The sequence below is a fragment of the Lolium perenne genome, chromosome 6 (assembly GCF_019359855.2).
Source record: "Lolium perenne isolate Kyuss_39 chromosome 6, Kyuss_2.0, whole genome shotgun sequence".
Taxonomy (NCBI): Eukaryota; Viridiplantae; Streptophyta; class Magnoliopsida; order Poales; family Poaceae; genus Lolium; species Lolium perenne.
The window spans coordinates 32,570,550-32,594,367 of NC_067249.2; the positions used below are offsets into that span (position 1 = coordinate 32,570,550).

At 41.0% G+C, this 23,818-nt stretch overlaps 2 protein-coding genes across 16 annotated transcripts; one reads left to right on the forward strand and one right to left on the reverse strand.

The window, feature by feature from the left end:
• The first annotated feature begins 605 nt into the window (after positions 1-605).
• Positions 606-23,818, forward strand: LOC127308390 (uncharacterized). 15 transcript variants are annotated; one of them, XM_071821543.1, is made up of 16 exons: positions 610-1,025; positions 1,134-1,228; positions 1,719-2,100; positions 2,929-3,069; positions 3,367-3,524; positions 4,210-4,260; positions 8,760-8,835; positions 9,687-9,818; positions 9,945-9,987; positions 10,161-10,321; positions 17,894-18,068; positions 18,158-20,368; positions 20,465-20,605; positions 21,360-21,496; positions 23,184-23,373; positions 23,466-23,818. In XM_071821543.1, exons 9-11 carry the CDS (start codon positions 9,953-9,955, stop codon positions 18,013-18,015), a joined length of 318 nt encoding a protein of 105 aa, XP_071677644.1. In that variant the 5' UTR covers positions 610-1,025; positions 1,134-1,228; positions 1,719-2,100; positions 2,929-3,069; positions 3,367-3,524; positions 4,210-4,260; positions 8,760-8,835; positions 9,687-9,818; positions 9,945-9,952; the 3' UTR covers positions 18,016-18,068; positions 18,158-20,368; positions 20,465-20,605; positions 21,360-21,496; positions 23,184-23,373; positions 23,466-23,818. The 15 variants fall into 15 exon arrangements, with proteins under 15 accessions (XP_071677637.1, XP_071677638.1, XP_071677650.1 ...); XM_071821540.1 differs by lacking the exon at positions 4,210-4,260 and adding an exon at positions 7,595-7,669; XM_071821539.1 differs by lacking the exon at positions 4,210-4,260 and adding an exon at positions 7,595-7,639 and having other exon boundaries at positions 8,577-8,835.
• LOC139831905 (uncharacterized) lies at positions 12,892-14,097 on the reverse strand. Its single transcript, XM_071821343.1, has one exon. It carries the CDS (start codon positions 13,995-13,997, stop codon positions 12,897-12,899), a length of 1,101 nt encoding a protein of 366 aa, XP_071677444.1. The 5' UTR covers positions 13,998-14,097; the 3' UTR covers positions 12,892-12,896.

Below are 23,818 nucleotides of genomic sequence, written 5' to 3' on the forward strand. Positions count from 1 at the left end.
GGGTTATAGATTAGATGACAAGGAGAGATGTAAATCATCTACATGGGGCATTTTAACAAATGGACAATGTAAAACGGGGCATTTTAGCTATGTCAAAGTAATTGTGCCTTTTGGGACAAATGCCAAAGTAAAGTGGGGCATTTTATCAAATAGCCCCACACTATTCCCCCCATTCCCTCGCCGACCATCTCTTCTTCTCTTCGGGCCTCGTTCGGCAGGGAGGGATTGGAGTGTATAATCTGTAGTGTTTTAGGTGAAAACAAGTGGTGGCTACTGGTTTGGTAACGATCAGCAGCGAGCAAAAAATAGATATGTGAGTCTGATCTCTAGCTTTCTCTTTGGGATGGCCCACAGCAGCTCTTACAGCATGATTATGTCACGAGCCCATAGCAGGTCACACTGCTCACACTTGGAGTAAACTTCAGCCTTATTTGACAGCACACTCGCCAGAAAAAAACGCGAGGGGCGCCTAGCGTTTCTATTCACACGTGTATTAGCAGGTTTTGTACACATACTTGGAGCCGAAACCCTTCCAAACCGGTACAAATCCGGCCGGCCGAACAGTTCAGTACTTGTTTACAAGAGTCTTTGGCTGGTACAGGAAAATCATTACACTCTAATCCCCTCCAAAACATGTGTGCCGAACGAGGCCTCACTGTCTAACCACCGCCGGTGTCCACTCCCCTCCCTCCCCGCGGCTACCTCGACGACCCGCTCTTCTCCGCCGGTCTCGTCAACCCCGCGACCCAGCGTAGGTCGTAGTCCGGTGGGAGGTCGCGGCTGCTGGTGCTGGTCGCGCAGGTCGCCGATTTGTGAGGTCTCGGCCACCGGCGCTGGTCTCTCACGCCACCAATCTGCTAGGTCGTGGCCGTCGGCGCTGGTTGCGGCCTCCTTCGATCTGCGAGGCCATGACCTCTGGTGCCCCGCTAGTGATTCGAGCACTCAATTGGCTGGTCACCCTTGTTGCGGGCGCTCCCGGTCTGCAAGGTCGCGGCTGCCGACTCTCATCGCTCCCGGTCTGCAAGGTACTACGAATGCTCTGTATGTGGTTTAATACTTGGTAGATTCGAATCAAAGTTGTGGTGCCTAAGAAATTCCAGTGGGATTGAGGGCGGCGTTGTGGTGTGTTGCAGCGTGAGTGGACGTATGCAGTAGGGAAAGAGGAGCGAGGAACTACAGATGGCTGAGGATGAGCAGAAGCAATAATTGATTCGGTTGTTAGCCGTCGGTATGTTCCCTTTCTCTGTACACAAGAGCTTTGCTTCTGTGTGTTGGAGCGATTGGCTAAATTTTGAATGAAAGCTATCGTGCTGAACATATCAAAGAAGAAATGCTAGAGAAAAAACCCAACCATAATAAGTTGACACATGCCGTCAAATTGGCCATTCTGGTGGTAAACCAGAGAGGTTAAAGCAGGAAAACTAATATATATGTGAGAGATTTAGATTTGGTAGAAGATTGCTTTTTGAAACATGGATATCTTGCTGTATGTGTATTTCTTGTACTGCAGTTTTGTTACTCGCAATGTATTGGCTTATATATTTAGGCAACTGTACATATTCGAGATAGTTTGAGAACATATTATAGATTACAATAGTGAAAAACAGTTCTATTCAGTTGTGCCCTAGCGTGTGTAGCATCATACATACTCTTACTAACAACGGAAAGTAGCACTAAAACGGGAAACAGGAAAGCTAAATTTCTATACCCTGGTTCAGCGCAGATACACAGGATAATACACTGCAGTGAGTAGATGTATGGACTATGTAGAAGATAGTTTTCAGGTCGACGCCTAGAGATTTACAGAAAACGAAACACTGGCTAAAGGCGCCCTACATGTGAATCAAATGCATCAAGTGGCTTGAGCTCTCAAACCGGTGGAGCGGTGCGGTGCCTTGAGGGATTCAAACCGGTGGAGGAGCTTCCGCAGCTCGTCGCCGTCCACGATCTTCGGTGGCGTCCTGGAGAGAGCGGACGGTATTTCGCCGAGCTGGAGCACGAGTGCGGCCACGCTGGGCGTGCTCCCCACGACGGAGGGCGACCTGGAACCAAGTCATCTTTTGGCTCACCGGCGGCAGCGCAGGGCGTGTTCTTACCAAGGTACGTATACAGGAAAACATCAATTGCTACTGTATCTTACCATGGCAAGATTGGCGCTGCTGCTACAGTTTTAGTACTCCACATGAACGTTTGGAACTTAGCCATGGGATTGTAATCCCGCATGAATCTTGAAATCGTTAAGCCTCGCAACCCTTTCCTTTGTATCGGACCTTTCCCGCTTTCCTTACTTTCCTTCCTTGGCTAGTTCAAAAAGGCTTTTTTCCACTTTGCTTTGTTCATACAAGAAGTCATAAAATAAAGAAGTGACCTGAATATTTTCTGGAATCAGCGACGATTTTGGCCGAGCACATCAACATTCGTTGTTTGTTTTGAACAATGTGAATGAGAAAATACATTCAGTTTTGCATCGTATAGATTAGTAAGTACTCGATGGTTTAGCTTCCAATTCTAGTGGCAAAGTTCAGTTTTATTTAGTTCAACATTAGTTTAAGCTTGTCCTTGGTTTGGATGACCTGTTCTTGTTCTTTTACTAAGTTGCGGCAACTTCTGTACCAATGTTGTTGTTCTTTATTTAGCTGGAGTGATATGTAATGTCATTATAGCCTAGAAGTTGCAGAAGAGTTATATTCATATAGTCAGAAATGGAGTAGGTGTGTGTATAGCTTTACTGAATGTTTCGTAGATAAATGCATCGATTGTCCCTCAACTGCAACTGAACTCTCCCTCAACTGTCTGTTTGATTACTATATCTGCCTCCTTTTTTTTATTACCTGCGGGTGATAAATTTTCAATTTGCTGTGGGTTATACTCTGTAATTCGGCCTTCTTCTTTCATAATTACTCTGGCTAACTTCTGTGTTTATAATAGGGAGGAGCATGCCTGTAGAAGACGAACAAATCAAAGACATCCAGTGCCTAATCGAGGGAATTTTATCAGTTTGATCCTTGCATTTAGTACGACACAAGCTGATGATTCTGAAGATCTCTGTTGTTGTATCTTCTCAGTAAGGTACTCTTTTCTATCTTGGCCAAATGATAGAAATTGCTTAACTCCTGTTTCTTTGACACATAGTGTTGCTTGTGCACTGAACCATGAATTTGTAACTGAAAATTGCTTAACTCCTGTTTCTTTTTGACACAAGCTGATAATTCTGAAATGTAGTGTGCTTGTTTACTTAATGCTTATTCATACGACTCTGCACGTCTTACATGAATTTGCAAATAAAAATTGTAGAGTGTATGAATTTACTTGTAAATTTCAGTGTAATTCATGACAATACTCTCTCAATTCTCTTTCAAATTTCAGGGTATTGGCTATTACAGAAGGAGTATTCCATAGAGAAAATTCATCCAGAGAGCACATAACTTGGCAAAATGAAATTCTGGACCAGCATCACATGAAATTGTGAAGGCATTACTGGACACACAATCTAGAGTAACTCAAGTGAGCAACAAAGCTGGCAGGTACACCCTTTGTCCCTCTCGGTGTAATTCAAGATGTGCATGCACACTTCTTTCTGTATTGTAAGAATGCATTGTTACTGATATCTGATAGTGGATATCAATAATATTTTTTTAACATGTGCAAAGGCAATAAATACTTGGTGCGCCATCAACTTATATAAAATCTGCTCATAGCATTATCCAGCATTCAAACGAAAACCGCTAAGGTCTTTTACAAGAGTAGACTATAAATCCACAAACTGGGAGTGTTCAAAATACCGAAACAACAACTTTTCAAAGAAAAAAATCTGACCCAAGCATTTTGACTAAATCTTTAACATGTTGTGGGATGTTGGCTTCACACTCGTTGTCCATGTAGGACAGCATGTGTATCACCGCTTTGTTCCGCAGAGTGTAACCAACCTACACATGAATTATATGTCAATACTGCCCAAGAGTTCAAATTTACAGTTCATAATATGTTAGCACCAAAATTTAGTACCCACCTTGACATTTGCTGGGACTTCTTGGCCATTCCACCACCGCATATATGATAGCACCAAAAATCCTGACATGAGGCTATAGAGAAAGCATACATTATTGTTAGCGAAATTGTAGACAAGATCTTGAAAATCAGTAATAACTACATGGATTCTAACCTGTCATTGTTGATTGGCAACCCACATGGTGTGATGCGACTCCAAAGAAAAACGTCATCTTTCCAGCCTTTGATTGCATCTCCAAGAGCAATGTTCAGGTAGAATGATATCTCTTTCAGCTTAAATATATATTTGTGATGAAGTCCTGGTTTATACATTTCCGGTTCAGGATTGGGATCAATTAGAGTAACCGTCCGTTTATCCAGGTTGAACACAAAAAGAATGTAGCATTGTGGAGATGGGCGATATGGTACCAAAATCTGCATAATTTTGAATTATGAAATATTAGGACGTAGGTAAATCAAGAGACCAATAAGTTTATCATCTTGGGACTCAGACTGCATGGAGAATTGACCAATCTTACCGAGTTGCACTCTGACACATGAAACTCCATCCCTGGCCAGCATTCACACATCATTGCCATGATCTCGCGCTTTTTGTCAAACGGTAAACGTTTCTTTGGGTCAGTGGAGGAGTCGGTCACTAAGGTCTGAGATGAGAGAATTATTAGAGTTAGATGAAACATGACATGTGGTTACCATGTAAGATGAATTTAAACAGAACCACTCACGCAAAATCTGAGATCGACAATGTGATAATTAGTCTCCAAAAACAACCGCGCTACGTCAGTAGCATTTACCCGTACGGCCATGTTGAAAGAATCAGTGTCTATACCATTTTTATCGTTTAGCAAGTCTTTCAATTGTTTAAGACTGATGCTAATCGGATATGGCTTAGAGCTCTTCACCCATATTTGTCTACAAAACAAACCAGAAAGTTAACTACAGGATAAAACTCAAAATTGAAAATGGCGCAGTTTGGACTTACTTCATGGCATCGTTGTCGCTAACAGATAGAATATAATTTCGCAGTTCAGAAAGTGCTTCATTCTTGTTAAACGACTTCTTGATAATCTTCAAGGGAGGTGTGGGGGCATTGGCTACCTGAGGTAGTTGTGTAAATTCAGTGGGAGGAGGACCATTACTGTCCCACATGAGGATATCACTTGGGTCTCCCTTCGTATCAGGTTGTGCAAACTCCGGGGTTCCTTTTAACATATTCAAGGCAGTATTATGTAGGATAAATGGTAACTGTTTCCTGAAGAGTTTGAGTCCATTCTGCAAATTAGGGAGTATAATTAATTCATGGAAGAATTGATCTTCATACTTATCATACTTATATAATATAATATTTGAATCCTTGTGCAAATACCTGAGTTACAGGATGAGCTAGTTCTTGGCCTGTCCACTCTTCCATGAGTTTGAGGACAAACAAACCACATGATGAGCTGCAATAGTGTAAAAAACGTTGGTCTACATGGATCTACAAGTATAAGAAATTATCGAATAGTCCAAAAGGTAATACGGCTGTAACATACCTATCTGTCTGTAATGGTTGCTGAATACACTCCACCCACTTCCATGTAGTTACCTCCAGGTCTTGCCACTTTTGACCTAGATTAAAATCACTCATCTGAGCAGCAAGTTGAAGCTGATTTTGAAGACCTTGTAGCTGTTAAATAGAAAAGGAAATGACATGGTGATATAAAAGGTAGACGTTATTTCACAAACAATTATAATGATAAATATGAGAGTATAAAGTGATTACCGTCCGTTGTAAGTCGGGGCGGTCTTTTGCTGAACCAAAGGAGTCAAGAATTTGTATACGGCGGTTGCGCACATCGACGTTACAGAAAACCCAATGATTTGTATTTTCGTTAAACGGTATAAAAATCTGATCACAAAAAAAAGTAAGTGGTAGCAATAGTATTTTTATAACTAAATTGAACTCGGTAAATTATGCTGAACTTACCATGTCATGTTCTAGGTAGATACGCACACGTTTTATAATACCATCACAATCTTTCTCGCTTATGTTATTGTTGGCGTCTCTTCGCATTAATTGAGAAATATGTGTGCTTTCGTACCAAACTTTTCCACCAGCCTTATTGGTTAGGTGTTCTTTCGCCCTCAAGCAGTAAGTGTAAGCATTAATGCACTGTAAGATCAAATAAGAAATTGTCAAATTATAACATTGATATACAATAATTACATGATGTTCTGAGTAAATGTGGAAATAATGTGGACATAAGCACTCTTCAAATTATAACTTTACTCACGTCTCCATCCAACCATCCATTGTTTGGAAATAAGCACTCTTCAAAATCACTGCGCCTTAAGCATGAGTCATGTATCCGGACCAACTTGGTCGTTAGAGGGAAAGACATGATGTATTTTTTAATATCTTCAAGCCTCTTATCATCTCCTGTAATCTCTTCCATCTCTCCATCGGTTGAGCTCATCTATGAAAGGTAGTAGAGTTTTAAAAAAAACTTAGTCAGCAACATTCTATTCAATTCACTTACCTGAGCGCTGCCTACCATGTCAATTTGTTTATTATCATTTTCTTTAATCTCTCCCACCTCTCCGTCGGGTGAGCTCATCTATGAACAGTAGCCATAGAGTTAAAAAAAAGATAGTCAGCAAGATGATGGATTGTTTTTTTTTAAATGGGATGTGATAATGTGCAATAACATCATTTTCTATTCATTGCCTTACCTGAGCGATGGATGCCGTTTCACTCTTTTTCATATCAGTTACCTGAATCTCTCCCATCTCAACATCGGTTGAGCTCATCTATGCATGGTAGTCATAGAGTTAAAAATTAGAAAGTTAGTCAGCAATATGATGAATTTATATTTTTATATAGTGGCAGATGTAATGTTCGCATAAAAGTAAGGGACCGTATCAGAGGTCGGATTCCATACATGCATATAACAATAAACTGAACATGGAAGAGAGTAGAAACAGCGTACGACCTACTGATTTATGCCTACGTATCAGAGTAGAAATAGTTGCAGTTGTATCCATAATTTTAATATATCATAATATTTTGTTGCCAAAGACATATTGTTCTACTGATGTATTTACCATTGCCTTCTAATATGCTACTTGTAGTAATGGTAAAGCAGCAGTAGCAAGCTCTCTCATCTCTCTCTCAAATAAGAGCAGCAACAAACAATAGTGCCTCATATTCTCTAATTCAGCAATTAAATTACGATAATTGCTGCATCTCAATTATAGCAAGCTCTAATTTTTAAGTTTACCCTAGTCAAGATGCAGCAATATAGTCCAGTTTGGCTTTGAACCAAATGGCTGTTCTTGAAATTTCGAATCAAACAAGGGATAATACAGCTAATCAGGCATCTAAATTTCACCTAAGTTAAAGAACAGATTTAGACGATTTCTAATCCAGTAGATGGCTAATGAACAGATTTATACCATGAAAGACATTACATAGGGCTAGGATTAATTTTACTTGGTGTACATTTGGTTTACAACAGCACAAATGAATGGAGAGAGGGTGATGGTGCATGAGCTTGTATTATAGAGATTTGATTACATACCTTGAACGAGATGAACTTCTCTGCAGGTCCGACTTTTGATGTCCCTTGAAACTTGTTTGAAGAATGGGCAGGTTAAAATCTCTCCCCGGTGGTGCTTGAGGGTACCTTTTATATGTCTGCTTCCTTATCGCAATTTTGGTAAATGTTTTAATTACCATTACAATAGCGGGATGGTATCAAACCGGTAATTAGGGGAGATGATTTATTACCTACTGAAGCGTGATTTACGAAGATATTTTATTTATGGTAGGGAATATTTTGTGGGTCTGATGGAAATCAAATTAATTCAATTGCAGGCGTGTCTCCGGTTTCCTTATTTGCTTCTTTTACCTAAATGGATATGTGCTCGTTCCCTGATCCGTGCTTATTAATTTTTCGGGCCTTGTTTCTCCGGGTTTAAATGCGCTGGAAATTAGGGACTAATCCCGCCAGAAATATTTCACATGCCTTTTTTTCTGAATAGTGCGAGAGAAAAAGAAAAGACATGATGCTGCGGGATCTCCGGATACCATTTTTATGTGTGCACAATTATCTTAAATTAAGTAATTACATAATCACCATTACTATAGCGTGATTTATGGGCCGAGTTGATTTTAGCATCCGGAGATCCTATTTGGGTCGAGTTGACTTACTCATTGATTTGATCCACGTAACTTTTGTGTTTATTAAATGAGAGCATCTGGAGATACTATTTGGGTCGAGTTGAATTACTCAGTGATTTGATCCACGGAATTTTTGGGTTTATTAAATGACAGCATCGGGAGATACTATTTGGGTCGAGTTGACTTAGGCACTGATTTGAGCCACGTAAATTTTGGGTTTATTAAATGAGATGCTTTATTACAAATATTTTATTTTATTTAAATTTGTCTATTATTGTATGCAAGTTTTTGCTTAGTATAAAATGTTGTAGGTTTGCCTTGGAAGCTCTACCAGTTTTGCTCACATGTGTTTGCTAGAAGGTTCAAGTTTTATTGATGCATGTTTTCCTTTTATAATGTGTCGCAGGGATAAAAAAGATTATAAGCCAAATCCCCTATTTGACCGTGTTATAGATGTCCTTTTTTATTCTTCACGCTGAACACAAAATGAACTGCTCTACAGCTTCATGTCTTCAAGATAAATCATGTCTTCCATTATCCGCGCAAGTAGTAGGAGTAAATTGGTGCCTAATTAGAAATATTTATGTAGTGGTGTCGATGTGTTCACTGCTCTTTCTGGTGCTGTTGGAGCTCTATATGGTACACTGCATGGTGGCGCAAATAAGGTAAACTTTATTGAGCTTCCTCCTTGTTGATGCATTTAAGCGATACATTATTCAGGATCTATTAGTCTTTGTTGTTTAGGAGAATAGGAACCCATCTCATGTACTCACTGCCTTCCGAGACGTAGGGTTTTATAGAACCCCAAGTACCGGTTGCCGTACTTCCGCAACAAGGCCATAGCACCCATGTAGCGACGCATCTTGTCACGTGGACCACCGATAAATGTTCCCGGCAACATGGTACGCTTTCCAATAGCATCGGCACTACCCTGAACATCTGTTGAGCTCACCTATGAACATGTGGTAGTCATAGAGTTAAAAAAATACTAAAGATAGTCATCAAGATGATGATTGCCTTGACATGCATTAACATCATTTTTGAAAGGTATCATAGAGTTAAAAAATAAAAAAGAGCTTATGCAAGGAGATGAATTGCCTTACCTGAGCGTTGTCTCCTGATTCACTCTCTTTCTTATCATTTTCCACAATCTCTCCCATCTGAATATCAATCGAACACATATGTGAAAGGTAGTCATGGAGTTAAAAAAATAAGATAGTTAGGAACGTGATGAATTAGTTTGTGAATAGTTTAATTTATACTGTTGAATTTCTTCTCTAATTCTTAATCACACATATATACCTTTATATCTGAAACAGTCACCTGATTTTGGGTGAAAATTAGCACACTTAATCTGTGTTTCACAAGTGATTTAAAACTTTTATATGTGATAAGATGTTGATGATAAGGTCAATTTTGAGCTATTGGGCTGCAGTCAGTAAGCTCCTTGATTAGTATGTTAAACACGCTAGAGTTTTCAGACATCTTATATACTATTATTACTGTATAAATTCAGAGATTCAATACAGTAGAGCATTGGACGCTTGGTAGCACCCCAGAGCAAGTGGTAAGGGTGAATACATGTACAGAGTATAGAGTATGGACCTGGAATCATTTTGCTCGGACGGGTAGAAGCCTTGTACATATGGTTAGTGAAGTTTGATGTTAAGTGCAGTTTAGTGACTTCATTGCTTTTTAGTATTTAGTACTACATGGTTACCGAATTTGACGATGGTTCATTCCAAAATTAGCTTAAGTTGCCTTTTGTGTGCAGGTTATAGCATGAAATTAGCTGAAGTCGACGACAACATCAACAGGTAGTTTTTCCAGTAGCACCATTTCTGTATTTTGTTCATATTTGTCTGGGCGGTTCAAAATTTCTGGGCAGCAACTTGATATGTCATTTTACCATTTCAGAAGTGCTCAGATTTGGATATAATTTGAACAGTAGGCTCATATTAGTATGTTTGTTTTTCTGTTCTTTCCCCAGATTTCTCTTCCCAGGATCTTCCCTTGAAGGCGATGCCGCCAAGAAAGCGGGGAAAAAGGGGGTGACCACCGCTACCAAGCAGCAGCAACCGCAACCGCCCGACCCGCCTGGACCTGACGCTCCCGTGCAGGAGAAGCTGCGGTGGCTTGCTGACCAAGAGAGTAAGTGCCTCAGAGCCCTAACTCCTTACCGATATGCTTTGCTTTTTATTCTTTTTTACTGATTTTGATTTAATGCTTGATTTATCAATTTTGTTTCCTTTGTATTTGCATAATTCGTAGTGGCATTATACTATTTATAGTTTTTGACCTGGTCCGTGATACGCTAAAGACAAGTTCTATCATCTGGTATCTTGGCACTTCAAACAGGGTAGAAGCCAGGGTTGGGCAAGCTTGTGGCTAGTCCAGCCTGATCATATACTCTACTGGGCATTGGGCTGGGCCAAAAAAATCACAAGCTTGCCCCAGTCCTGGCTCTAGTCCTGGGCCCTGGGTGAAAGCCTAGTTGCCCCAGGTCTGTTTCCACCCCTGAATTCAAACCCCTCAAATTATAATTAGGAGAGGCTAAATGGTATCACAACAGAAATTCACTGGGTTATAGATGGTCATGTACATGATCTTTTCTTGCTTTTTAGTTAAGCAAGAGATTCATCTCGAAACTGTTACAGCTGATATTCACGCATTATGATTATAATGACTGTAATGGTGCTGTACAACTCTACTTAATTCTACTCCTGGTGTTAAAAAATAAATTATTATTAATACATCAGTTGCTGCCCTGATGGAATGATGCTTTGCAACGTAAACGATTAAAAATACTTCAGTTCTTGCGTAGATTCGTAGGAACTGCTTGTGAAGCTGTGTCTTTTGGGGTTAAGTGGTGTGTATTTGGGCTTGGCGTGACGTGATTGCATGAATCCATGTGTCAACAATACATTGTGTTTCGTTGTTATGGTATGAAATCAGGAGGAGCAGGGAGCTCCTTAATCGAAAAGAGAAACTATCTGGGAGATTATCTAACTACCTATATTCACCAGCTGGATCGAGTCCCCAATCAGAAAAACTTCAGTACAAGTTTTTCTTTTTTTTGCATAAATCAGATATCAAGCTGTAGAAAGCAACTGTTAAAATTATCTGCAGGAATCAGTTAAAAATTGTCTCGAGGAGGCAAGAAACATTCCTTAATGTTGACTTTAGTTTGAAGGATGCAGCATCCACAATTTTACAAAGATGTAACGGCACCATTATTGTTGTACTCGCAGTTCGTAGGCTACAGTCTGGAACCGATCTTGAACTCGAAATTTAATGTTAATGGCAAGGTTCTCTAATTCTTCAAAAGTATTCCAGAAAAAAGCATGCCTGATTCGAGAGGGGGAGAGGGTGTTACATACTTGAACTCCCAGCTCTGATGATCCGCCTTGTGACACACGATTGATCTACAGAAATGAAGCCATAGCTTTAGAATAGTTTTAGAATTCACATGTTTAAGAAGTTTTTTAAGCCTTTACGTACCTGAGAACGGGACAAACCGATGAAGATCTACAGGGAAATATCTTGATAATACTCCTGGTGGTTTGGGGAGGTGCTAAATGAGGACGTGTTGTTCTGGGCTGGCATTCAGATTTATAGGCAGCGTTCCATATATTGGGATCTGATTGGATCCAAATCTTTTTAAACGTGGAAGGGAGAGATATCATTCTGCAGTTACGTTCTAAACGTTCCTTTCAAATCTCTACGCAATTAATGCTTGATATTCTTTTAAGTTTTGTGAGAAGGATGTCCTTGATCCGTGGTTAACTGATTGGCCATTTAGTTTAGAGGCAATTTCAGCACCTCCCCAAATGTTCTGATTTTTTTTAATCAGGCTATGGCATGCAGTTTTTCTTTATATTAGTAATCCCCTCGCTTACTTGGGCATCATAGTAAGTGTGGACACATTCTTGGCACGTCTTAAACTTTACCAATTAAAATTCACAACAGTAGAAAATAAAAGAAATTGCAGAGAAAAATGTGGATGGCCAACGAAGGCAGCATCCCCTTAACCCTTTAAGAACTTGTTCTCACGAAGCTGATCCACCTGCTAGCCATAGCCTGATTCCCACATTGGACTTCAGAGACTCAATATATAAACTGAAACGCATGGGTGATTTCAGAAGCTATCTTAAACAAAAGGTTAACAAAAATCCGATATTTTTTTTTAATATTTCATTCGTAGAGCCTGAATGCTTCCTCTACCATATTGTTATACCACAAGACCAACACATTATTTTTAAAGTGTAATGTTGCACAGTTGTGCGCCACCAATTAAGCCAACGAGCATACAATAGAAATAATCCTTTGAGATGGCGCCAACTCGTAGTTTCCTAATACCTTCCCTGTGAGCAGCATCTCCTCCAGATATATCTACCATCCGACCATGGTGCCCCTGCTGCTGGAGAACGGCCACCGCTGCAAGCCTGCAACGATGGTGGTGGTGATAGGTGATGGATGCAAATCTTCTAAGTGAATCAAAATTCAGTCCAATGACCTTTTCAAGCTAGCCACCTGTTTAATTAAACAGAAAAAAGATAGTGAGATAGCAGCACCCATGTTGAACAGTTCAAGCACACTTTATAAAACATTCCAGGAAGCCATATATAGATCAATAAATTTATAGATGAAATGATTACCATAATGGAACTGATCTGCACAAATTTTAAAAGATAGCATAGTGAAGTACAAGCGCAAAGTATCTCACCTAAGATGTAAGGATCTCCTTCCAGACTATGTTCTTCGTGTAGGTATTGACAGGACGCCTCTTCTTTTTGCTTTCATCAGAGTTTGTTTTCTTGTTATCAACATCTGTGATGACAAGAATCTTGACGTTCTTTCTAGCAGTAGATCTAGATAGCGCGACATATAACTGCCCATGAGAGAACACTGGCTCAGGCAAGTAAATACCGGCATTAGGTATAGTCTGCCCCTGTGCCTTGTTAACAGTCATAGCGAAGCTGAGCCTAACAGGAAACTGCTTCCTCTTGAACTGAAAAGGGAACATCTCATCATCAGAGGGGCAAAGTGGGATCCTTGGCAGGAAGATCCTCTTTCCAGCATGTTGGCCCAAAACAATTTCTGCATCAATGACATTCCTTTGGAATCCTCGAACCACCAACCTCGTGCCATTACAAAGTCCGTTTGCGGGGTCAATGTTTCGGAGCAATATGATAGGGCAGTTAATCTTGAGCTTTAGCAAATGTGGAGGAAGACCAGTAGGGGTCAATGTGTTAAGAAAGTCAGGTGGGTAGTAGTTATGAGGGTCGTCCACCGCACAATCAAAGCTACGGTACACCATCTCTTGTCCTTGGAATCGATTAATCATCTTCAAATTAACCCTATCAACGCAATCATTTCGTGTCGACAAGATTGCTCTGGAGGTGATGTAGTTTGGGTCTGACATGTTAGCACCAAGGCTGGGAAAAACGCAGTCTATTAGTTTATCAAGGTCGGAGCCCTTCTTCCCAGAACATGGCACACATATCTCGTCAGGAAGACGGATGTCACCATCACCATTGGCCTCCTCCTTACCATCACCGATGCGCAGTAGGTACTCCGCAAACCAAGGGTCACTATGTGCCCTCATATTGCGTTCAAGCTTTAGGTGAGTCATGCAATCCCAAAGGTAAGACCTACGTAGCGACGCATCAATTATCTGAGCCCTCGACCCCTTACGGACAACAGGGAGGACCTGCCTGAAATCTCCACCGAACACGACCGTCTTTCCACCAAATGGCAGGTCTGGACGGCTCATTATATCGCGCATACTGTTGTCCAAAGCCTCGACTGCCTGTCTCTTTGTCATGGAAGCCTCATCCCAGATGATGAGAGAAGCCGACTGTAGGAGTTTGGCAGTACCGCTCTGTTTAGTGAAGGTGCAATACCCACCATCATCAATGCTCAGTGGTATCTTGAATCGGGAATGAGCTGTTCTCCCTCCAGGCATTATGGAAGCTGCAACACCAGATGTAGCTGTCGCTACAGCAATCTTTTTCTGACTGCGAATCGTTGCGAGCAGTGCTCTATACAGAAAAGTCTTTCCGGTACCACCAGGTCCATCCACAAAGAACACACCACCCTCATCGCCATGAACAGCAGACATAATTTTTTCATATGCGGCCTTCTGATCCGTATTAAGTGAGTCTGATAGATTTATGTCCTCCTTGTTGGGCTCAATCACAGACTCCTCGAAGATCTCCCTTTCCACACCGGTGGCGTTGTCAAATTCCTCATCAATATCAGGAAGAGGAAATGACTTTATGTCCTTCCCCATTGACTGTAGCATATTTCTGATATCTATCAAAACCTTCTGCTCAGCTAAAATATTGGATGGATCGTTGCGGCGATAGTCTTCCGACATTGCGTCAAAGTGCTTATCCCAGAGCCCGCGCACATCGCTAGGCTCGCAGAATACCAATATTGTCGCAAAGAGCCTTCGTAGAGATGAAGGCATCTCGAAGAGTGTAGATTCGGTAAGGGAGTCATCCAATGTGTTGTCCCCTTCGATCAACCCCCTTCTCTCTGCAGCTTCACGAAAGGATCCCAGTAGAATGCCATTAACCGTCTTTAGGTCATCGTAGCAGGTGGCCCCAGTGACATGGTTTAGAAGGACACGCAGGTAATAGCGATCCCCTTCCGCTGGGTGAGCTGACACAATCCTTCCAACCTGTATCCTTTTCGTAGGTGTACCATCTTTTTTTACAGCCCTTCTCTGCCAGTGTTTATCCTGCCCTTTCTTACCTTTCTGCCAAGTGTACCATTCGGGGAAATCCCTGTACAAGATACCACGGGCCTCCTCATGTAATTTGTTTGCCGCAAAGTACTCTGTAAGCATCGACTTCTCAACACCTTGACGGTTAACTACTTGTTGGATATCTTGGCCCTGTTTGAACGAAACCATGTGACAGTTTTCTAGATGGAGCTGCAGCTGCATCACAGGTGGGTGATTTTTACTCAACTCAAAGCCGTATATCCTCCACAAGGCTTCAGGGGGAGTCACCCACCTCGCATCTCTATATTGGTTGATCTCATCTATGTTCCCGTTGGTATCTGCCTTGTTAGCCTCGCTCACTGTGATAGACGCCCGATCATGCCCCTTGTATATATACTTGAATAGGTACTTAACTGCCTTTATGCTTGAGCATGCCTCGACATTGATGTGACAATTCAAGTGACGCAAAAGGTGAGGGTTGTATGGGACAACCCACCTATTATCTAGCAACTCCTTTCGAACCATCACTTTACAACCATCGTTACGTCTTCTGTATAGAGGGTATGAATCCTTTCCCTGTAAGGTAGCCGCATTGAAAGGTCGAGGGTACTGATTCTTGCAAGCAGGACGGCCCTTCGTGCATGGACAATCAGGGTTCAAAACACCACATGGGCCATGCATCATATGTTTCACTACCATCTTGTACAGTTCTGGGTACTTTATTTTATTAGGCAACTCTGCTGAGATAAGCTTGTCATACTGTTCAGGGCATGTGAGCTTGAATCTCCCCTCCATGATGAGCAAGAAGTGTGCATGTGGAAGGCCCCTCTTTTGGAACTCCACCACATACACATATGCTTTCACCTTCCCGAGGATGTCCTTGTGAAGCAACTTATTTTTGAGTTCCTCCAGTTTTGCCCTGAAGACACGCACAACAAGGTCTGGGCGATCTTGAGGTGTTTGGCCAGGGTAGAGCTCACGCTTGATCTCATCCCAGTTAGGATTGCATGTCATCGTGAGAAAGATGTCCGGCTTGCCGTACTTCCGCACCAAGGCCATAGCATCCATGTAGCGACGCCTCTTGTCACGTGGACCACCGATAAATGACGTAGACAACACTGTACGCTTTCCAATAGCATCAGCACTACCCTCACCGGCATGCAAGCTGTCCATCAGGCCTTGGTACAGGTCTGCCCTTATCTTATCTTGATGATTCCAAATATAGTCCAACCGTGAGTTCTCGATCTTGATATACGTGTCGACCGCGAACTGCTGAAAAAGACGCTTTCCGTGGAGGATTGGGTTAAATATCCCAGGACGCATCTGGAATTTGTAGCAGTAGTAGTCCCGCACTGACACACATTTACTTCCTCCCGAAGCTGCATAGAGAATTTAGAATGAGTGGTGTTAGAAACGGAAGATCATATGTCTTAGCATGGACTGCGCATGTAAGAAATAATCAAAACACATACCTGGATCATTATCTTCGTCGCCATCATCATTGTTGTCGCCGGGGGATTCAGAGGACTCGTCTTTATTACGACGAGCTAGACGAGCTGCACGAGCTGCCATCACAGTATCATAGGACACATTTTCCTTCGGGATATCGGTATGCCACCCAAGCTCGCCTCTAGGGAAGAATAGTGGGTACGACAGTGCGTCATAGCATCCATGATATGACTTGATGCCAAAAATATCTCTGTTTTTCCCTTGCAAGATCACGCTGTGGTCGAACTGTCTTCTTCGTTCGCTTCCTTCCACCCACACTGCGGCTACTTCAGAAGTGGTAGGTGCATTGTATCTCCTCTGATCCATCCTTTGGTCGAGGTTTAGTGTGATACGATAATCATCAACATCCTCAACCTGTCCCATACTCCGTAGGTGTTCAGAGTATGGGTTTTCACGAAGTATGTTCACCATCTGTGTGATTACTTCTTTGTCTTTTGCGCATTGCTCTTTGCGGCAGCTTCGATACCTGTGTTCTAAATTGGGGTCGTCATCAAAGAAGTAAAGCTCCAGGTGACTGCCTTGCAGACCATCTATTTTGCCAAATGACCTTATGTTGTGGTACATTTGGCCATGAGCACGAAAAGTGTAGATAGGATGCTTTGATGTGTTAGTGGTATCACCATCAAGGTTGCAGTATAGTGAGGTGAACGAGAAATGTCCATTGAAAAACCTTATGTTATCACGGAAATGCCTAGCATCAGGGTCTTCACTCGTCCAAAGCCTCTCGAGCTCGGGTGGTGTAGCCGTGTTGGCTAGCTTGATCTGCCCATTACGACAGCAAAACCCTGGTGGCTCATGCTCGAACCTCTTTGCACCACAATGTTTATGTATGCAGTTGTCAACAGACTTGAGCATGTGTGTTTCAGTTGGTATTTTGTTGTACACCATGTCATATGGATCTGAGACGTTTGGAACTGAAGCAGAGCCATCATTGACCTCATCTGTTTCCACATCCTCATCGGTATCATCTTCTGAAATGGTGGATAACAACATTAGCCATAATATTATGTGCAATATGTGCATGATATGGCCTGGAACATGATCAAATTACCTTGTCCAGCAAACATGTATCCTTCCTCATCTTCGGAGTCTTCCTCCAATATGACACCCTCGTCCTCACCTGAAGTATAATTATCTATTTATGAGAACATGTTTCAAATAGGCATTAATGAATAGTGGAAAAACAATTACCATTAGCTGGTGACTGTGTTTGAAGTTGTTGAACAATCTCGTTCGTTGGAGGCGTAGTATCTGCATACACAACATTAAAGTATAAGTGTCAGCCACTGCACTTGTTAAGAAAACCAACTTGTAGAACTAAATCATAAATAGGAGCTGCTTGAATTTAAGACTGATGAACAGGAGCCGACCTGTCTCTTTTCTTTTATCTATGCATGTTTTAGTCAGGCTAATTAATGATTGAACTTCACTGTGCTACTGCGAGAGTAACATGTTTCTTTTGGTTTAATTTCTTTTTACAGAGGTGGTTATTGAGGGGCTTGATCGTGCTGTGCTTTCCATGAAGAAGGGAGAGATTGCTCTTGTCACTATTCCTCCTGAATATGCTTATGGTTCAACAGAGTCGAAGCAGGATCTTCTGTGATTCCAGCAAACAGCATTGTGATTTATGAAGTGGAGCTTGTATTATTTGTAAAGGTATGTTTTTCTTTGAGATATGCATGTGCACTCTTCTGTTTGAACATTCTGTGTGCAGTAAAAATTATGAGCATCTTCTTAATACGTAGGATAAGGAGTCATGGAACTTAAACAATGCAGAGAAGATTGAGGCGTTAAGAAAGAAGAGGGCAATGCATTGTTCAAATTGAGCAAATTTGGCAGAGCTACGTTTGGCAGATAAGTTTTTAAATAAAACCTTGTGGGTGATATTAATTCACATTTAATGTTTAAGAACAGTACTGGTTGCAATTACTTCAGTTAAGTTGAGAAAAACATATAGGTACTTGAAGGTCTATATGCACTATAGGACAAATGCATGAAAGTATAGGACACATAGGTATTTGAAGGTCTATATACACTCGTAATGCATGAAAGTATGACCATCAGAACCGCTAACGAAGTAATTGGAGTAAAATAAAATGAAGGCATGAACATTACCATCATTAATCACGGCTGATTGTGTTGGTGTATCGGAACCATTTACGCCTTCCATGCTCATCGATGGGTTTTCATCTGCTGATGATATCGCATGCTTCTTACTATTTGCATAGAATGCTTCATTTCGAAGACCTAGCAAGGCATGCCTTTCTCCAGGTGTGACATGTTTTCTCCGTGACTTATTACTAACATCCATGTCAGGCGTCACCTCCCCTGACATTTGCTCTGCAATAGGTTCGATATATATAGGTGTTCCACTGAAATCAGGGATATGCCAATCACATGTGGGTATGAAGCCTTGAGTATCAGGAGTATGAATAACCCCAGGGGTCCAACATGGGTTCTCCATGGCTATGGATTCTTTACTCAGACTGTTGCTTCGTAACTCTCGGAGAGCTTTCTTACCACGCTTTTTCTTAGGACTCATATCGGCATAACGGAGCCTATCCCTTGCACGCATTTTTTCAATGTTCTCTGATAACATGAATAATAAAATGCTTGTAAGCACGAGTGCATGTAGCTATGAAGAAATCATCAATAACAAATCGCTTACCTGATAATGATCTCTTTTGTTGATAAGTTGCATTTCTTCTTGCTAGTAGTTCATTTTTACCATCGGTATTCATTTGTGCATATCTCTCCCTTTCCCGCTCCCTTTTCTTCTCCGTGCAATCAACAACGGGTGGCTGAATGCGGGATGACGTGGGTTCATTACTACCGCAGTTCTCCATGTTAGCTAGAATAAGCAAACCACATTAATAATAAGCAATATTATTATTTTTTTATATCATTCTATATGGCAAAGCAACTTCACACAGTAAACATGAATAAGTTGCAATCATACCAGTAGGGATGATTGTTTGCCCTTGAAATGGCATATGAATTGACTGCCTCTTATAGTTGTCATTTCTTCTTAGCCATTCATCATCTTCTGAAGGAACTTCAGTTTCCTTGTTCGCTAAAGGAACTTCATTTTCCTTGTTAACTGAGTTTGATGATTTTCGTTTTTGAACAGATTCACGTTGTTTTTTCAGAAAGTTTTCTTTTTTTGTGCTATCCATATGTGCATATCGCTCCCTAGCTTGTTGCCTCCTCCGCTCCTTTGGACATATGGGTGTTGCGTGAACACTCAATGAAGTGGGTCCATCAGTACAACTATTATAGGTGTCAACATTTTCTACACAGAAAAATATCACATATGTAGCTACATTAGATATGAACTATTAGATAGTTGCACTATTTTTTTTTTGTAGAGAAATTAGGTGCCTACATACCAGTCACGAGACTCCGTTGCCCCTGGTATGCCTCATTTTCAGCAGCTACACCATTTTCTATGTTTGTAGCAGTGTCTCCTTATCAAAACAAAAGGAGCGTGTGATTTAGTTGCATTATATACATGAATTAAACATAGGAGCTATAAATTGCAAAAACCCAACATGTGGTTTAGTGCACCTTTAACAGCGGGTGTGCTTTCTAGTTGAGTGAGTGCAGATGGACCTCCACTTGACTCTTGCGTGCCTGTAACAGATTGTGTGCTTTGTAGTTTAGCTTTCTTCCGCTGATAGGATTCACGACGCTTCTTAAGTAGCTCCTCTTTCTTTTGTGGATCCATCAGTGCATATATCTGTCGACGTTGTCTATTGCGTTCTTTCCCATCTATAGGTTCCCCTCCATTACTGGTGTCCGCGACACCTAATAAAATAAACAATGTAATCAGTTGTTGAGCATTGGTTGATTGACTTACACATTATATATCATTGTAGTTACTTGTGGTGATGCTGTTGGACAAGTCTTTGAACGGACTACGTTCACTCGATCGTTTCGACGGATCCATCTGCAAGGTAAAAGTGAATAAACATGAAGCTGGAATGCATAACATTACAACACATTTATCTATCTAGTCACATATGCATTGATTTGCCCACTTTCGGATGCAGTTAGACGGAGGAAACATGAATGATTCGTCGAACTTACCAGAGATCAAATCGATATGTCGACGGGACCTTCGAAATTTCCACTTGCATATGTCTTGGTTTGCTGGCCGTGCTAATTGTCTGGGAAAGTAGAACAAAATCTGGGTAAGGGGCCGAAATTTGGGTATTATTAGTTATGTTGATTGGCTGGGAGTAGAGGCAAATCTGGGCAAGAGGATGAATTGTAGGAGGGTAATTATTATAAATCCTATTTAATAAGGAAGGTGATCGCTCATCTTAATTATCAATATTACTAATTGCATGCTGTACTAATTTATGTTCGCTCATGTTTATTTCCTTATTTTCGCTCAAGGAATGTAGTAGCAAGGCATGCATGCACCTTACTTATGTAGGAGCACAACGGGTATGATTAGAGCATATGAATATTCCTTGCCCTCACTGATCTCAGCCTCAAAACTTGCTCACTGATATTCATATCGAAACTTTGCAGTACTTGTCACATTTTCAGTAGTTTAGTTTGCTCTCACATCTGAACTGGCAATTTACTGCTAGCTTGGTTCCACCCAAGGATAGTATGAAACTTGACAGTCAGCTTTGAAATCCCAATATCAGTTTGGTTGTCTGGAGTTTTTAATATTTTATGACTTGCTGAGCTTGAGATAGAGGCGCTGATTCTTTTTCAATGGAATTAGTTGGTGTGTTCAGCTGTGTGCATGACAAAGTGGTTAGTGCATTCTACTATATTATGTCACTCTTAGGAGATAAGAATCCGGAAAGCTGCTTTGCCTCCACCTATGATCCTAATCTCCGCAAAAAATTGCGGGAGTTATGAACCTGCCTCTGTTACAGTATAGTGTATAGTAGTGTTGATGACTAATTGCTTGCAATTTTTTTTCAGATATATCTAAAGCTTGCAATGTGATTTGTTTCGCTGGAAGGTAATATGGATGAAGAACTGAGCAGCGGTTGGTCAGACATAGGGAACATGTTTTCACATATGCCCAAATCATGATAAGTGAGCAACAATGATACCAGGTAAACCCCCTCTCCTTCTTAGTGTATAAGTGAAGATGGCCATGCACACTTTTTGCATTGAAGAAATGCATTGTTACTTACATCAGCATCTAACCATCCGTTGTGTTTAAACAAACACTCTTAATCTTTGCGCTCCAAGTTTGCGTCTAACTTTCTGTATGCACCTTATGCATATCCTAAGTACTTTTCAAGTTGGAGTTTATCAGAAACTGGTTAACCACAAACAATAGAATAGAAAACACTTGTATCGTAATAATTGAATGGCCATTACACTGAGAACAAGGTATGTGACCAAGAATTACAGTGTATTCCGTTCTAATACTAATAATAATTCATGGGCATATATGAGTCTTTGCTGTTGAGGATAAAAGCTGCCCCCTGTTCATGGACTCACAGCCTTGTCGGACGTAGGTTTGTATAGAAACCCATCTTCAACCTGAGTCGAACAAACACTCTGATCCGTCTCCTTATGTATTTCAGATTTGGGGTAAGCGTTAGACGATATGACTCCAGATCACCATCAATGCATGGCTTGAAGACAATATGTGACTCGTCTATTGATCTCAAAGCCCCTACAACATATATACATATATACATATATAATAAATAAATATTATAATAGACATGTATGCTCAAGATTTAGTGAAGACAACTACACATAGCTTGTAATATACCTTGCGCCACGCTGTACCGAAGATTTGATGCAGCTAAGGTCCACATATGTTGTTCGGCAAGCCGCCACTGTGTCATGTGACGTGACACGTGCTTGCCCCATATGCGCAGAGCAAGGTATTGTCCCCTTGTAAAGTACCAGTCATTAGTAAACCCATAGTTAGAAGAATAATAAAACAACCGAAGACTCTTTTTTTATCTTACTTGGTATTCATCAGGAAGACATCTCGGCAAGGGGTTCTACGATTGTTTGAATTTTGAAACATGACAGGGCTGACATGTACTACAATACCCTGAACATCTACAAATGCATGATAGTAAGAACATCAGTAGTTTAATTAGTTAAAATATAAAAAATTATACCTACCTACGATCGTTTTGTTTCTAATTCTCGTGGTCACTTCGAAATTGGCGAACTGTGTCGGAAGTTCAGGGATGCGAATGTTAGGGTGAGCAGGACAAATCTCTGTACGAGAGTCCATGTGAATGTAGTAGTCTGTTGGTGTGATCAATCCAAATGGTGGTGGAGCCTCAGAAATCTGGAACCCCACCCTTTTGAAATAGTACACCTCACCGACATGAAGCTCAGTGTTGCAACGTTCTGCTAGCCGCCGATACGCTATCGCCTCCATCTTGTCTCCCTGTCAAATTGCAAAAGATAGATACTTATGAAAATATAGCCATTTTGCAAAAGATATCAATCTACATGCTGATCTCTTCTTTAGTACACCAACATTTTACCAATAATTATCCATGCAATACCAGTAAGTACCACACATTCCTGTTAAAATGGCACGTTTGCACTACTGGGTATGAAAGAATAGATGCATTACATAAACTTGTATGGGAACCTGGACATCACATAATTATGGGAACCTGGAGTAAAATCATTTTATTCTGAAGCTTGGGCTCTGCTATACTGCCTTACTCATGGTCCTTATTTGCATCCTATTTTCAGGAATGTCTACTTGACTGCTTTATTTACATCCTAACGAATTGAAAGAAACACATGCAGGTAATGTATGCAGGAAGAAACATTTACATAGCATTGCGAGAAGAAAGTTGTAGCTACTGGATACCAAGAATACATTAGAGGACTTACATTTGTGTCAGCTAGGATGGCGTGGTAAATAAGATCTCCCATCCGAGTCATTTTAATTCGCGCGGTCACAATTTTCGCGATCGTCACCCAACCATGACCGTAGGTGTGCATGTCTTCAACAAATCGGAAAATAACATGCCTGAGAAATAAGAACACATGTATCAGTCAAACTAACAAATGAAATCTTTGATGCAGTATTATAGTGTAGAAAGAAGAAGTTACAAGTGAGGATTCCAGGCGAAACGAGAGTACGGCCTTGGTGGCATTATTCTCTTCGAGCAGGCGCGTCCGAAGCTAAGTTGTACTGCCATGGTTACTTTGTAAGGTTGAAGATTGGTTGCACCATATTCTGCTAATTTCTAGGCCGGGTCCTGCTTTTGTACATCAAGTATTCTGCCCGGGTGCTATTCACGTCATCATTAACCTTCATTCCATTTTTCTTCATATTACCTTATGGGACGATATTGTTTATGGAATGATCTTGACTATGGGCGAAATTGATTCTGGGCGAGTTTGACTGGGCGTGATTAAATTCCTTTTGGTAATTA

Coding starts and splice junctions, on each gene's coding strand:
- LOC127308390 (XM_071821536.1), top strand. CDS start 8,768: ATGTGTTCACTGCTCTTTCTGGTGCTGTTGGAGCTCTATATGGTACAC. Junction 8,836..10,160: donor TGCATGGTGGCGCAAATAAG/GTAAACTTTATT, acceptor TTCTTTCCCCAG/ATTTCTCTTCCCAGGATCTT. Junction 10,322..17,893: donor GTGGCTTGCTGACCAAGAGA/GTAAGTGCCTCA, acceptor TTCTTTTTACAG/AGGTGGTTATTGAGGGGCTT.
- LOC139831905 (XM_071821343.1), bottom strand. CDS start 13,997: ATGACAAAGAGACAGGCAGTCGAGGCTTTGGACAACAGTATGCGCGAT.